General features: G+C 40.7%; 1 protein-coding gene across 1 annotated transcript in view; it reads left to right on the forward strand.

The window, feature by feature from the left end:
* The window catches only part of LOC137228853 (amphiphysin), a 191,215-nt gene that overhangs the window by 134,470 nt on the left and 40,244 nt on the right, over positions 1–16,501 (forward strand). Inside the window, exons 11-12 of the mRNA XM_067745878.1 lie at positions 295–423; positions 13,244–13,360. Of these exons, the coding sequence (XP_067601979.1) occupies positions 295–423; positions 13,244–13,360 (246 nt within the window). The remainder of the gene's footprint in view (positions 1–294; positions 424–13,243; positions 13,361–16,501) is intronic.

The following is a 16,501-nucleotide window of genomic DNA, read 5'->3' on the forward strand; positions in this document are numbered from 1 at the left end:
CTTGAGAGGCACAGGTACACGTGGCACTGCAGCCCTGTGTATAGCCCTTGGGTTGAGATGAATGGAGCCTCATAGCCTGAATTTTTCTCATTGGGCCACTGGTTGTCAGAGCTCTGAGGGCCACCCAGGAAGGCGTTCTTTGCCCGAATCAGGTGGGCTTATTTCTCTAAGCAGACCTACGTTTCAATCAGCAATCAGTCTGTTCCCCTAGCTCTGTTTACGTGACATTTCTGCATGTCTCCCGTGCCATCTTTGCCTGAATTAACCCCTGTTCGTTTGTGTGATGCTTCTTAGACAAGGAAAGGGCCTCCTGTCCCACCTCTCCCTAAAGTCACCCCAACAAAGGAGCTGCAGCAGGAGAACATCATCAGTTTCTTCGAGGACAACTTTGTTCCGGAAATCAGTGTGACGACGCCTTCTCAGGTGAGTGCCTGATACAGAGCTGGGATGTTCACTAAAGCACCACAGCAGAAGGACCCTCAGAGCTCATCTCTAAAGAAGGTGGCAGATGTTCAAGCCAACAATGTAATTTCAGTTGTCATTCGGGTTTGCTTTATCAATACTTGGTGTGTCTAAAGGGTTCCCAAATGGGAGATGTGCGGTATTTGAAAAGACTCATTTTTCCCGCTGTTAAGAGTTGTACATCCTTCCTATAGAAAGTTGGGAAAAATACTAAGTGTAAAGTGAAGAATGTTAATAATCCCTTAAATCATAACCCTAACATAACCGCGGATGCATTTTGGTTTACTTTCTTTTAGTTATTTTTTCTTTTAGTTTTTTTGTTTTATCAGTTTTGCAGCACAGAATTCGGATTGTATTGTTAGGTATTCCTGAATTTTCTGCGTCATCTTACTGAGCATTTTTTCGTGTCATAATATTGTCTTTTCCAAAAAAAAGTTTGACCGGGGTATTCTATCAGATGGATGTAACCAACCGCCGATGGTGGTCACAGGTTACTTCCGCTTTTTCTGTTACATCACCAGCACCTTGGTGATATCAATATATATTAATACACGTTTGTGCCTTTTATCATTTCTTCCATATTCCTCCCTAGCAGAGAATAGGAAAATGAAATTCAAAGAGGTGAATGTTAAGTCTTTTGACCTTTAGCAGGAGTAAATGTATTCATTTCCATGACTTGGCACCAGCGTTCCCCCTGCTTTTCAAGATACCTGATTGTGTGTGTGTTCCACCTACAGCTGCTCTCAATGTTATACCTACACCTGTCCCAGTTTGGTTGTCCCATTGCCTCAAGGACTTAGTTGCTCCTAATGCCCTCAAAGCCATCTCTTTGTTGAGGGTGAATGTCCCCAGAGAAGTCATGCCAATATCATTTCCTCCTGGTGTTCTCAGGGTCAGAAATAATTTTAACATTTTGCAAGGGGTGCAAACACAGCATTGTAATTACTGAGTACATCCATAACAACACTACATATTGTATCCCAATTACAATTGCATCCTGTCGCTAATAATGGAAATAATGTGCTAAAAACAGGGAGTTCAGAAAATGAAAACTCAGAAGCAGTGCAGTGGCACATCATAATTTCTCATCTCTTTCGAGGGCATTTATGGATCAGCACGATGCTTTTAGCTGTTGTTTTCCTTCTCCTGTTGTTTGTATGAGGTGCTGAATTTGGTAAGCTAATTAGAACTTGAAATGTGATTTAGTAGCTCCTTTGAGGAGGGGGAATTGCACTTTTATCAGTGCGTGGACCAGTTATATCTGTGGATACACAGATGCCACCAGGGATAGCGGTCTTAGAGCCAAATGATCTTACCCAGCATCCGCCACGGCCCTGGCACCAAACTGGAGCAGTTTTCACTTCCAAGTTGTGCTGTCCCTTTGTATTTCTAACAGCTCATTCTGTTTTTAGCTACATCACTTTAAAAGCAACAGTGTTTTAGGGTGATAATACCCTTACTCAAGTTGCTTTCACCTGGACCCCGCGAGAGCATCCTCTCAATTCCATCATCAATAGAGAATGTGGCCACCTAGAAGCCGTGTGTATTTAGCTGAGGACATGTAGCAGCTGAGGCCACTGAAGTAGAGAAAACGTGACACGTAGACTGGTTCTGAAATAAAGATGGGGTTTAAAAGAGTTCTTTCTTCAAAAATGTTTTTTTTATTTGCATTTTGCTGGCTCGTATAAGGGTCCTTTACAGCGGGGGAAAAAAAAGAATCAAAGCACTTCTAAAAATTACAGATGCCAGAAGAGGTGCCTAAGTCCCCCTAAGAGTGTTAACGTGTGCTGGTGTTGTTGACTGAGAGTGATGGGCAAAGCCAAGAGTTAGGGAGAGGAGAGGGAGAGGAGGCACCTTTCAAAGCAGAAACGTCTCCAGCTGTGGCTGTAGCAGTGTGGCTACTGCAGTGACACAGATAGCTGATGGAGCCCCCTTGCCCCAGCATCGATAGTCTGTATGCATGACTCCAAGGCTGTTGGAAAGGGAAGGAAAAATATCTCCCATTTTGCAATATATATTAATACACGTTTGCGCCTTTTATCATTTCTTTTTTTTAGAACTTTGCAACACGTTTTTATTTTTGCTTTATATCTATTACAGTGTCTGAAACCTAAAGAAATACAATTTCTCTTCCAATTTGGATGTGTGTGTAAATATCATTTGTCTGGACTCAGCACACTCAATGCCATGGTTTCCTGGCCTGTATCTGCTCTGAAATCATCAAGCTCTGTCTGTCTACCACTTATAACTTACCGGCTGGGTCACGTCCATCAGTGTGCCAGGTGACTCTGAAAGAAGTAACCCCCAGAGACATTACGGGGGAGCATTTGGGGGGGGCTCAACTTCATATAGATTGTTTTCTTTTACTCTGGGAAGGAGGCAGAAAGGATTTTCTGTCATTTTCTTCTGGATATAAGTGGCAACATGGTTCTAGCAGGTGGACCCCAGTATATAACTTGAAGCATTTCCATCGATTCAATGGCTGTGAGTCTCATGTCGCAATAAGAGCAGGGGTGAATCAAGGATTTATAGTTCAGTCTGCTTTCTCCCTTATTGAGTGGTATAATCTAGCTTTATTTAATTTCACTTATTTTTTCTCTATTGACGTATAGTTGATTTACAATGTTGTGTTAGCTTCTGGCGTACAGCAAAGTGATTCATATATATATATTTATATATAAATTTTATTTTACTGTTTTCAAAATGTTTAATGGGTCATTTTACATTTAACAAATAGATTTATGCCCCCAGTTTGCTATTTTTATCATTTGCATAACGGGGAAGAAAAGCATTTGTATTAATCCCACCTGGAAGCTCAAGATGTGATGAATGAAATATTCCTCATCTCTGATGGATTTGTATGTTTCATACACCAGGCTTCGTCACAGCGATAATTCTCCCTTGAGAACGTCCTGGGATTGGAAACAGAAATCCATCAGGTCTACAGAGCCCTCTAATGGCCCAGACCTTAATTGTAGCCTGTGTATTTGGGAAATAGATATTTCCCAGAATCTTCTCTGGAAATATCCTTGTCTGCTCATAGGGAGATGCCTGCTTATCAAGACCACAGGGCTGACTTTGCTTCTCTGGTTCTGTGTTTACAAATATGGACCCGATAAGGGACAAATCCATCCCTCCATGTTTTTAACTCCCAGGAACTTAAAAAGGAACAAATCCTGTGTGTGTGTGTGTGTGTGTGCGTGCGTGCGTGCGTGCACGCACCGCATTATTCTTTCAAAACAGCATTTTCCATCTAGTCCCGTGAGATGCTGTGAAAAGCGCATCTTTGATCATAGAAGGGTGGGGGCTGCATCTCCTTTTGCATTTTTCATAGTCCCTTTCAGCATGTATGGGGCTCTGAGGACTTCTGCAACAAAATCTCTGTGTACTCTCTTTAAATAAGAGCTTCTCAATCTCCCATTCCCCTCAAAATACTCTATTCTTAGGAAATGGATTTTTGGTAAACATTTTTAAAAAGTATTACATCCCTGGAAACCAAATATATGGGAAATAAATAAGATTTTTACCAGAGATCAAGACCAAAAAAAAAAAATCATGTGTATAAATACACATAGATATATGTGTACATGCAAGGTTGTCTCCTTTTTTCTTCAGAAAATGTCCTGGAGTGTTTTCTATGCTGACTTGGTTACCTAACTTTAATTCAGATATTCACCGTCCCCTCCCACCAGGCCTTTCCTTAGGGATTGCGGTCCTGGGCAAATACTTTTTTTGGCGCAGGGGCTCTCCATATAAGCAGTCTGAGTCACTTGATGTGAACGTGCCAGCAGCATCCTGGTGGCCAGTCTCACGGGACCCCGTAAGAGAAATGCCGGCCAGTGGGACAGGTCTGCTTGTCAGCCAGCCTCTTCGCGGCAGGCCTGGCCACCAAGTTCCAGGGCAACCTGGTGATTCATGAGCCCCAGACTCCTGGGGCATGAGATGGACCCTCCCTGTGGAGTTAGGGTGGGAGAATGCTCCAAAGTGGAAAGATGGGGGCCGGGCCCGTGCAGCTCCTGGTCCAGGGGTGTCCTGCTTGGATGGCATTGCTAGCGGTAGCTGGTTCCCACAACCAGAGGGTGATCTAAAAAATTCCAAGAAAGGTGCTCAAAAGCGTGGGGACCCCTTGAGAGGCAGGGCTAGGGGCAGGGTCCCTTCTTGCCTATCTTCCTGTCAAATAGCAGTGAGGAAGAAAAGATGACTTGTTTTTGGATTCTTTTTCATAGCAGATACCCCAACTATTTGGTCTAAATCTTTTCCCGACAATGACGTCACATATTTTCTCTCTTTGATATAGCTTTCTTGTTTACGAATCCAAAGGGATTATCTTCTGAACAGCCCAGCTTGTTTCTCGAAGGCCTCCTGTCACCCTGATGTGCGGGAAGGCAAGACATCAGCACAGCCTTTAAATCGTGTGACCGTCGGGATCACATCAGCACTATTTACTTTGCTACTCTTAGATCTCCGTTCTCCAGCCTAAAGCTGCATCTTACATTTTAAGTTCGTGAAATCAACCTCTTTTTCCTAGCCAATCAAACTGAAATAGATTTTTCAACTTGCAAAATACGTTCACGAGACAGCCCTTTTTCATCTCCTCAATCCTGATGGGGCCAGACTGCGATTACTTACATGCGCGTCACTGGCTTCCTGGCTGTCTGTAACCTGCTTTTAAATACCGCCCTGGCTTTTCTTTTCAATGTAGCATATTTCTGGACCAGCTGCTTCTACTTTCAGTTGATATTTTTTTCAAAGTAAACATGTTGACATTCTTTGAAGACAGAAAGAATTAATAAGATGAAAATCGGCAAGAGGAAAAAATAGTGCTTTTCAAGCCCAGAGTCAGTCAGTATGGGTTGAAATTTATTTCTTTACATATGGATATACAATAGTTGAAAAGTCTAGCATTATTCTCCTTAATTGCCTTTGTACCTTGGTGAAAAATTAGTTGTCCATATGTGTATAGTTCTATTTCTGGACTGGTTTTCTATTGATCTTTTTGCTTAGGTTTATGCCAGTACCACACTATCTTGATGACTGTCCCTTTATACTGTCTTGAAACTAGATAGGGTTAGTCCTTCAACTTTGTTATTCTTTTTCAGAGTTGTTTCCGCTAGTCTAGGTTCTTTGAGTTTCCATATGAATTTTAGAATCAATTTGTAAGTTTCTACAAACTTTTGGGACATTGTATTCGATTTCTAGGGCTGTCGTAATAAAGCACCACAAATAGCGTGGCTTAAAGTAACAGGCGTTTATTCTCTCACAGTTCTGCGGCTAGAGGTCCAAGATCAAGGTGTCAGCAGGGCCGTGTTCCCTCTGAAAGGCTCTGGGGGAGGATTCTTTCTTGCACCTCTAATTTCTGTTGGTTGCTGGCAATCCTTGGTGTTCATTGGTGTGTAGACCCATCATTCCACTCTCTGCCTCTGTCATCACACTGCATTTTCCCTGTGTGTCTGTGTGCTCTGTATCTTCACATGGCATTGTCTTTGTGTCTTTATATCCAGAATTCCCTTTTCTTATAAGGACACCAGCTATTGCATTAAGGCCCATCCTAATCCAGTACGATCTCATGTTATTTTTATTACATCTGCAAAGAACCTATTACCAAATAAGGTCACATTCAAAGGTTTCTGATGGACGTGAATTTTACAGGGGACTGGGTGGGCACAGTATTCAACCCAATACAGATGATTGGAATTGCATTGATTCTGTAGATCAATTTGGGGAGCATTAACATCTTAATAATATTGAGTTGTCTGACCCATAAACACAGTATATCTCTCCCTTTATTAAGATCTTTAACTTATCTTTGCTTTGTTTTGTAGTATTCAGTATACAAGCATTTCACATCTTTTGTTGGGTGGTTTACCCCTAAGTATTTCGTATTTTTAGCGTGACTGTAAATCATATTTAAAAAATTTCAGTTTCTGGGTTTTTATACTGTTATATGTAAATATAACTGCTTTTTGTATATTGATGCTGTATCCTGCAGCCTTGTTAAACTCAATATTAGTTCCTTAGCTTTTTTGCAGATTTCACTGGATTTTCTATATAGGTGATTGTATCTTATGTGAATAAAGATAGTAGTATTTCTTCCTTTCTAAATTGGATGCCCTTTATTTCTTTTTCCTGCCTTATTTCACTGTCTAGTACTGCTAGTATAATGTCAAAAAGAAGTGGTGAAGAAGTTGTCCTTGCCTTGATCTTAGGGGAAAAGCATCCAGTCTTTTGTTATTAAGCATGATGATAGCTGTAGGTTTTTGTAGATACCCTTTATCAGGTTGAGGAAGTTGACTTTTTTACCTACCTTGTGCAGAGTTTTGGACAGGACTGGAGGTGGAGTTTTTCAGATACTTTCTCTACACTATTAAGATGATCATATGAGTTTTCTTTTTTAATTTGTTAATATGATGAATTATATTCATTGGTTTTCACGTGATAAATCAATCATGCATTCCTCAGGTAAATTCCATTTGGTCATGATGCATTATACTTGTATACATATTTTTATTCAATTTGCCAAAACTTTTTCTAGAGTTTTTCTGTCTATATTCATGAGGTTTATTAGTCCGCAGGGTGTTTTTTTTAAAACAACATCTTTGTCTGATTTTAGTACCAGGGTAATGCTTGCCTCATAGAATGACTTGGGAAGTACTCCCTCATCTTCAATTTTCTAGGAAAGATTATATGGGACTGGTATTTTTTCTTCCGTAAATATGTGGTTGAATTCACCAGAGAAGCCATCTGGGCCTGAAGGGTTGTTATTACTATTATTATTATTATTAATGGACAAATGTCTTAAACTACAAATGTAATTCCTTTAATCGATATAGAGCAATTCAAGTCATTTCTTCTTGAGTAAGCCTTGGGAGTTTGTGTTTCTTAAGAAATTTGTCTGTTTCTTCTAAGTTGTCAAATGTATTGGAATAAAGTGGTTCATAATATTTCCTTAATATTCTTCCTAATGTCTGTGGCTCTGCCCCCACTCTCATTTCTTTTTCTTTTTTAAAAATTTATTTATTTATTTTTGGCTGCCTTGGGTCTTGGTTGCTGCGTGTGGGCTTTCTCTAGTTGTGGTGAGCGGGGGCTACTCTTCGTTGCGGTGCGTGGGCTTCTTATTGCGGTGGCTTCACTTGTTGTGGAGCCTGTGCTGTAGGCGCACAGGCTTCAGTGATTGTGGCTCGCAGGCTCTAGAGTGTAGGCTCAGTAGTTGTGGCGCACAGGCTTAGTTGCTCCACGGCATGTGGGATCTTCCTGGACCAGGGCTCCAGCCCATGTCCTGTGCATTGGCAGGCAGATTCTTAACCACTATGCCACCAGGGAAGCCCCGTCATTTCTGATATCGATAATTTGTGCACTTTCTCTATCTTCTTTTTACCCTTGATCAGTCTGGCTAGAGAATTTTATTAGTCTTCTCAAAGATTAAAACTATCTTTTTGACTTTGTTGATATTCATATTTTCTCTCTCTTTCTTGTCTTCTATTTCATTAATTTCCATTTTGATCTGTATAATTTTCCCCATTTTTATTTAGGGTTTTATTTGCTGTGTGTATTTTTTTCACCCAAGTAGAGGCTGAGGTTTACTAATTTGAGACCTTTCTTCTTTTCTTAAATAGGGGTTTAGTGCTATAAATTTCCCCCCAAGTACTGCTTTAGTAGCATCTCACAAATTTTGTTGTGCTGTTTTTATTTTTGTTCAGTTCAAAGTATTTTCTAATTTCCACTATGATTTCTTCAACTCATCAGGTTATTAATAAAGTGTTAATTTTGTCCAAATATTGGAGGATTTTCCAGAGAGAATTATGTTACTGATTTCTAACTTAATTCCAATGAACTCAGAGAACATACTTTATATGACTTGAACATTTTTAAGTATATTGAGACCTGTTTTATGCCTCTGGAATATTGTCTACCATGTTCCATGTTTCATGTGTACACAGAAAGAAAATGTACTCTGTTATTGTGTGGAACGCTAAGTGTGAATTAGGTCATATTGGGTCATAGTGTTACCTATGTCTTCTGTAACCTTGTTTATTTTCTCTCTACTTGTTCTACTATTAAAAATTAACTATTGAAATTTCTTCTACAAAATTATGCATTTTTCTCTTTCATTTTGCTGCTTTCTTGGTTCTTGCTTCCTGTATTTTGAAGCTCTATAACTGAATGTACAAATGTTTGGGAATTGACTCCTTTTTATATCGGGAAATTACCTTCTTTATCCCTGATAATACTTTTTGATATGAAATATACTTTGTTTGATGTTAATATAACTATTCTAGCTTTCTTTTTGTTAAGTTGGCATCCTATATCTTTTTCCATACTTTTACTTTTAACTGTTTGTGTCTCTATATTTAAAGTTAGTTTCTTGTAGGCAGTATCTAGTTGAGTCTTGCTCTTTTTAAATTCAACCTGACAATCTCTGCCTTTCATTATATTATATAGACCATTTTCATTCAAGGTGATTATCATATAGTGAAGTCTAAATCTAGCACCTTGATTTTTTTTTCTATTATCCCATCTGTTTTAACCCTTCCACCTCATTTTTCTTTTGGATTAATCCATCATTTTTATTATTCTCCTTTATTTCTTTTGTTTATTAGCTTTAACTTATTATTTTGTTACTTTAGTGGTTGCTTTAGGGCTTAAATAACTTATCACAGTCTACCTCCAAACAGTAGTATACCATTTCAGGTATAGTGTAAAAACCTCACAATAGTATACTTACATTTCTTCCCTTCTGGTTTTTGTGCTATTTTGTCATGGAGTTTACTTTTTAATGTGAAGTAACTTCACATTACCTTATTATTTTTTTAAGCAATCAATTAGCTTTTAAGGAGGTTTAATAATGACTAAAGTCATATGTTCTTACCTATGTAGTTACCATTTCTGATGCTTTTCACTCCTTTTTGTGGATCCATCTTTCCATGTGATAGCATTTCTTCTGCCTGAAAACTGTTCTTTCACATTAGTTCTAGGGCAGATCTGATGGTGATAAATTCTCTCTGTTTTTGTATGTCTGAAAAAACTCTCCATCTCATTTTTGTGTTTTAAAAATAGTTTCAAGAGGCACAGAATTCTAGGTTGGCAGTTTCTTCCTCTCGGTACTTCAAAGATACTGATTCTCTGTCTTTTTGCTTGCATTATTTCTGGTGGTAAATCTGCTGTTATTCTTATGTCATTCCTTGTAAGTGACATGTCTTTTTTTGCCTAGCCACTTTTAAGAATTTCTTTTTAATGCTAGTGTTGAGAAATTAGTTACGATGGGCCCAGGTGTGCTCCATGTGTCTCCCATCCTCTTTGGCCAGTGGCTGCACAAAGCTTGTACTTTTCATGGTGAATGGCAGGAATCCAAAGAAAACAAGTCAACCATGCAAGCACATTTCAAGCCTTTGCTTGCATTATGTTCACTGACATCCCTTGGCCAAAGCATGACGCATGGTCACCCCCAAGTCAAGGCATAAGGAAGTGAACTCCATCTGTCATGAGGCCAGGGCAGGGCTAGGCATAAGGATTATGCTCAATTGTACACTGTATTGGAGGAAGTCCGGTACCTTAATTGTAAACTTAAGGTGTCCTTAGCAGAAGACACTTCATGAAATACAGCATAGAAGGTTATTATAATTGGTAGTTATTTCCCATTGGATATTTCTCCTCAGTGTGGTTTCACATCTAGTCTCCTTTCTTAGGTACACATCCCAGGTCATCTCTTCTAGACTTTGGATGGTAAAACAGTAGTTGGGATCAAGCTCCCAAAAAGCTCAAGAATGTTGGGACCGCATCAGATCTACTCCAGTGGTGATGCAGGTGTGAGGAATGAGAAAAGATTCGTTTTCTTTTGTTATGTTAAGGGAAATTACATGTCACTATGTTTAGACATGGAATGACAGCATTGTGAGTACTTCCGTGCCCTTTTATAAAGGAATACTGCATAAACAGGCAACCCTTTTTTGCTCTTTTTGTAGCTCTATTAAATTACTCTTTGATTATGAGTGCCTTAAGGGATAACTGTCAAGTTTAAGGGAGAAAAACCAAATAGAGATTGAGCCTGAAGAAGCCAGTTACACATTTTGAAGGCAGGCAAACTGGTATGATGGATATTTGATGACAGTAATTTTATGCAGACATCATTACTAAGAGTAGTAACAATATGGCTTCCATTTCCATTTTGAGTGTCTCTAATATATTATATTCAGTGCATTTCTTGTCTTTATTACTCATGGTAGTCTTACTAGGTATTATTATTCTCATTTTATGCGTGAAGAAATGGGGGCTCCAAGAAGCTGAATTAGCTGCCCAGTGAGAGACAGCAAGCAAGTGGCAAAATTGGGGTGTAAACCCAGATTTATTTCAATCAAAGTCAAAGCATAATTGACTAATTTTTTTAATCCTTGATCTCTAAATTCCCATTTGAGCTTCATTAAGGGGATCTGTTTGGCTCCTAAGGGACCAATGGACATGTTTGTGTGGGCTCAGTTTTTCTGGAGAACAAGCAGAATGTCAAGAATTCCTTTGCACATCTCAGGGGTCCCTAAGATGTGGGACAGGGTCTCTGCAGCAGCCTGGAATAGCATTGGAGTCACAGGACGGTAGATAACCTGGTTCAGCCCATTCTCTTCATCTCCAAATGGGAAAATGATGCCTCTTGAAATGATCTACCTCTTGATTTTTTTTTTAAGGATTCGCAGCACAGGTTAAATGCAGTTTGGGGAATACAGTAAAGTAATTCTTTAAAGACAACAAAGTGCATTCCTGTGAGTTAATGTTCATACGTGTCAAGTTGTTAGAGCAGTGTGCATCCTAAATGTAATTTAAGTGTTTGCAAAATCTTAAAAATATAACTTGTACCAGTATACAATTTGATGAAAAACAAAACTCATGCAGATTTTGAATAGAGGCTGAGGGAATCTGTTGACAGTTTTGTGATTGAAATTGTTAAAGAAAGAGGGATCTCAGAAGAGCATTATCCGTGTCAAATTTAAAAGTATATGTGAGGAATAATTGTGCTGCAAAATAGATAATTCAAGACTAACAGCAGGATATATAAGCAGATTTCCTCCTACAAGGAGTGTGGATATACTAAAAAAAAATGTATTATCTGTTCTGCCCCCAGGCTTTTCATACATTTCTGAATTTTTAAGTTTTATCTCTATGATCAACATTAATTAAAATAACTCCTGTTTAAATTTTTTCTCTAAACATTTCTATTTTTATATAATACTTTATCCATTGTACCCTTTCAATTTCTAGGCAACAGATGGTCAGAATTGAAGCTTATATCAAATACCAAACATATGTAACTCGAATTGTGTGAAAACTGACCCCAATTCTCTCCACTGTGGTACAGTTTCTGAGGACTTATTTCAGCTTTGACCTTTACTGTGTAACCTGAGTCTGGGTTAGACCAACCTCAAGGCCATGCTATGTCATGATCTCACAGTAAATGTGCGTTGCTGGTATAGTGGTAAGCATAGCTGCCTTCCACAGTAAATGAACTAATGTTAGTGCTCAGTATTATAATTTTTTTTTTGCGGTACGCGGGCCTCTCACTGTTGCGGCCTCTCCCGTTGCGGAGCGCAGGCTCCGGACTCACAGGCTCAGCGGCCATGGCCCACAGGCCCAGCCGCTCCGCGGCACGTGGCATCCTCCCGGACCGGCGCGCAAACCTGCGTCCCCTGCATCGGCAGGCGGACTCCCAACCACTGCACCACCAGGGAAGCCCTATAATTATTTTTGCTATTGTTATAACAGTACTTTCATTCTCTATTTGGTTTTCTTTCTAATCTAAAAATGTTCTTGGGGTAGGAGCTCATTTTGCATTGAAAACTGGGGGACGTGTTTTTCTCTCTTTCGCTCCCTCATAAACACAGTTGGGACAAACAGCATCATGGATGAAGAGTGGATCACATGATAACTGAAACCAGGGGTGGGGCACCTCTGAGGGGAAGAGGCAGGTGGGGTGAGATCACAGTAGACAACAATACCTGCCTTTTTTTTTTTAAAATAAATTTATTTATTTATTGGCTGCGTTGGGTCTTTGTTGCTGCACGTGGGCTTTCTCTAGTTGCGGCCAGCGGGGGCTACTCTTTGTTGCGGTGCACAGGCTTCTCATTGCGGTGGCTTCTCTTGTTGCGGAGCACGGGCTCTAGGCACACGGGCTTCAGTCGTTGTGGCTCGCAGGCTCTAGAGCACAGGCTCAGTAGTTGTGGCTCACAGGCTTAGTTGCTCTGCGGCATGTGGCGTCGTCCCGGACCAGGGCTCGAACCTGTGTCCCTTGCATTGGCGGGCAGATTCTAAACCATTCTAAACCATTGCGCCACCAGGGAAGTCCCCCTTACTTTTTAAATCTTAGCTTCCTAGGGGGCATCACAGCAGTGGGTAACTGTAACGGGACCAAGCCTTAGCCCATCTTATCTACTTGTTCCTCTGTAAATCTTGACCTGAGTTTTCTGAGCTGGCAGAGAAGGAGATTCCTTGGATCTTGGTGGCTTTAGGATACATTTCTCAGACATTCTCTTTGTTGCCTGGACTTGGAGCTGAACAAAGGATAAGAACTGGAGCCTGGGCCATGTACCTGAGCATCTTAGGTGGTACTTGGCTGGAGGTGGTTATTTCGCCTCTCATCATACATAAGTAGTGACTCTGGGAGCCCATGGATGAGCCAGCTAAGTGGTAAATGATCAAAGCATGCTTTGGGGTATCAGCTGAAATTGGAGGGTTACACATGGAATAGATCATGAAGTCTGATCAGATTCAAGCTCGTGCATGTTTTGTTTTGTTTTAACAGAATGAAGTCCCTGAGGTGAAGAAAGAGGAGACCTTGTTGGATCTGGACTTTGATCCTTTCAAGCCCGACATGCCCTCTGCGGGTTCTGCTGGAGTAACCCACTCACCGATGTCACAGGTACCAAGTGGATTTTTGGATGTTTGGGGCTGATATTTCATAAACTTTAACAAGCTCAGTAAGGCATTCCGCTGACCCCTCTCCCTTTCACGTGACTATTGACTTTTCTTTTCAGTTGACGAATATTTCCTAATGGGAAGGGAGGGTAGAAAGAGGACTTGATCACTGTCAATTATTCTCAACCTCCCCTACCATTAGCTTTCTCTACCCGCAGAGCTGGGATAACATACATTCCAGTTTGCCAGGAATCCTCCGTCTCAGAATGGTAATCCACAGAACCACATTTGTACTCGGAAGTGTCCAGGGTTGGATGATACATTTTATGGCTTCCTGAAATAAGACTGTTTCTTTGGGCTTGGGGTTTAATCTTCTTACTGTTTTCTCTACTTTCCTTCCTCATACTTTGCAAATTAAGGCATGTTTCAAATCACCATGAGATTTTGCCCCAAAAGGAATTTGTTTTCAGTATTGATAGTTCTGAACTTGATGATGGTGATGACGGCCTGTGTGTTCTTGATCATGGCTTGATGCAGAGCTGGCCTTGCTTATCCAAGCTTACCCCTGCTCACGACTTCCTCCTCCTCAACATTTTCCCCATTTCAGTAGTTATTATGATCTCATTGTCTATCAGAGGGATACTGGTGGTAGATGCTGTCATGACCTGTGGGGGATTCCTCTGGAATATAGCTACTTCACAGTTGTCTCTGCTCATGGATGGAAGTTAACTCAGAATTTTTGCTACCCGGAAATTGTTTATGTCAGTAGTTTTGATGTGGTCGGGGCCTCACATTTGAGTTTGGGAAAAATCCAAGGATGCTACAATGTACTTCAAATCAATGAATCACGGTGTATTGCAAAACTCAGCTTAGGAAGTGAGACCCAGCTCAACTTCCTGGTCATGAAGCCTTCTTGATACAGTACACCTGGGGCACGGACAGCTCCCTGTGACCCTCAATAAATAAAACTCCTCTTTAATCCACATTTTGTTCCAGAATGTGATTGGATTTCTGCGGGCCTCCAGGTTGTGATATTGGAATAAAATAAAAATAAAAATCTGAGACATCAACAAAGCAGGCAGTTAAGTAGGTTAGACACTAGTCGGAAAGGTACTTTGCAAACAAAAATAAAAATGGGTCTCTTAGATGAACGTTTCAGGAAGTTCTATTAATTCCCTTTTAAGATATTCGTGATGTGCCTTAGAATATTAAGGGCTCCAAGAAGTCCTACAATTTAAAAAAACTGTTTAGATTTGTTTAACTTAGGGTTGCCCAAATTTGTTTGACCCCAGAAATCTGTTTTAATGAAACGGTCTTAACATTCATGGGAATGGCCTGTAAAACTCACCTTGGAAAATGCTGATGTAGTCATTGTCAGCAAGTTTGACGATTCTATCCTGGTGGCCAAGCAAAGCAGAAAATGAATGTACGTATCATTCAGAACATCTCCTTTCCAGAGCTTTCCCATTGTATAGAAAACCAGCAGAATTCAAGGGACTTCTTCTGCCTTCCCCTCCAACATTTATTACTTCAGTGGCAGGAAGAGAGTTTCCACAGTGGCTGCTGTGATGATCAGGGGGTGAGATACCACAGCATTTCTGTCTGCAAGTCTGACTCAGGAGAGAAACCTCTTCTCTATCAATTCATGATTAAAAGAAGCCATGAATCATAGAAATTAAGACTAAGAGATTCTTTCAGAATTCAACAAACAAACAAAAAATACCCTTGATGATATCTTCAAAGGTCTCAGTTTCTGGAGGAAATGTATTATTGCCATCAGGGCAAGCTGTGTGTGCCCCTCTATCCTTCCCTCGGGCCAGGTGATTAACTGCTCTGACTTCCCAGTGGCTGTAATTGAGTCACCTCACCGCAGAGTTGTCCTGTGATCCAGCGCTCACCACATCTCTCCTCTTTGGCTAAGAAGAAACGTGTAGGCTGAGATAACAAGAGGCACAGAGCTGTTAGAATCTGCTACCTTCTCTCCCCTTCACTCAAAATGCTCTCCCTTCCCCGTCGCCTGACCCCATGTTTTATTTTATTTTATTTATTTTGAGATCCAGAGTTTTGCTTTATTAGACATCTGTGAAGACAGTTTGCAGATACAGTCAGATTGTGAATTGCTGCCACGTTCTGTGAAGTTTGAGTTTACAGTGAACAAGACACCAGTGGCTGTTATTTTAGAATATATTTCCATATTCCAAGCAGGTGAGACATGTGATGTTTATGGCCAACAGCTTTCATACTAGTCATCCACTTCAGCCATTTCCCAGCATAAATATGCAGCTTAATCACGGCTACTTCATCTCTACAATGTGGGATTCGATCTTCAACTAATAATGCATTCTGACTCCTGTTTATATAGGTGCATGCAGTTAAGCAGACCTGGACTCTAACAGCTAAACTTGATCTAAATAGCATTCTAAGGGTAGGGCAGGCTCTGTAATCCGGACTCATCTTAGCCATCTGACCCCATGTTTTAATTTGCGTTCTTGCTGCTCACAGAACACCTCACCTTGTGATGTCTGCAGTGTCCACACGAGCTAACACATCCTTTCATGATCGGAAGGAGTGATAAACACGTTTCCCGTTGCTGCCTTCCTTTGGAGAAAATACCTGTTCTGTCTGCATTAGGCAGGGATGTGTAAGAGCTTCTAGGAGCTGTGATTCTTAAGGGGCTGTGAAGCAAGAAAGCATCAACCATTTGGAGAATCAGAAAATGCATATAAGGTGGAGAAGGAGTCCAAGTACCAATAACTGGCTTTCAGTGGAGCTGTTCTACACTTAGTCGTTCTACAAGTGGGTGCTAACCCAGAGACCGACCAGGCTGCCCAGAGCTGCAGGGTGGGACCATTAGAGGAGGTCTGGACCAACTGCGGTGGGGGGAGGTTTCAGCTGGAACCACAGGGCCCATCTTCTGTGTAGTACAGAACCCAAACCAGACATCCATAATCCCGTCTGGAAAGTGTCCTATTCTTCAGATGTGAGTACCAGGCTCTCTTAATTTTCTGTTCACATTTAGAGATTCAAAATAAGTGCGCAAACATGGATCTATTCTAGTCATGAGCAGAAAAGGAGGTAGTCTTAGCTGTAATTCTGAGTCACAAAAGAAATAAGAAAGTGTCCCCCACTTTCCCCACACAGTGGA

This window comes from Pseudorca crassidens, chromosome 8 (assembly GCF_039906515.1).
Source record: "Pseudorca crassidens isolate mPseCra1 chromosome 8, mPseCra1.hap1, whole genome shotgun sequence".
In the NCBI taxonomy this organism is placed as follows: Eukaryota; Metazoa; Chordata; class Mammalia; order Artiodactyla; family Delphinidae; genus Pseudorca; species Pseudorca crassidens.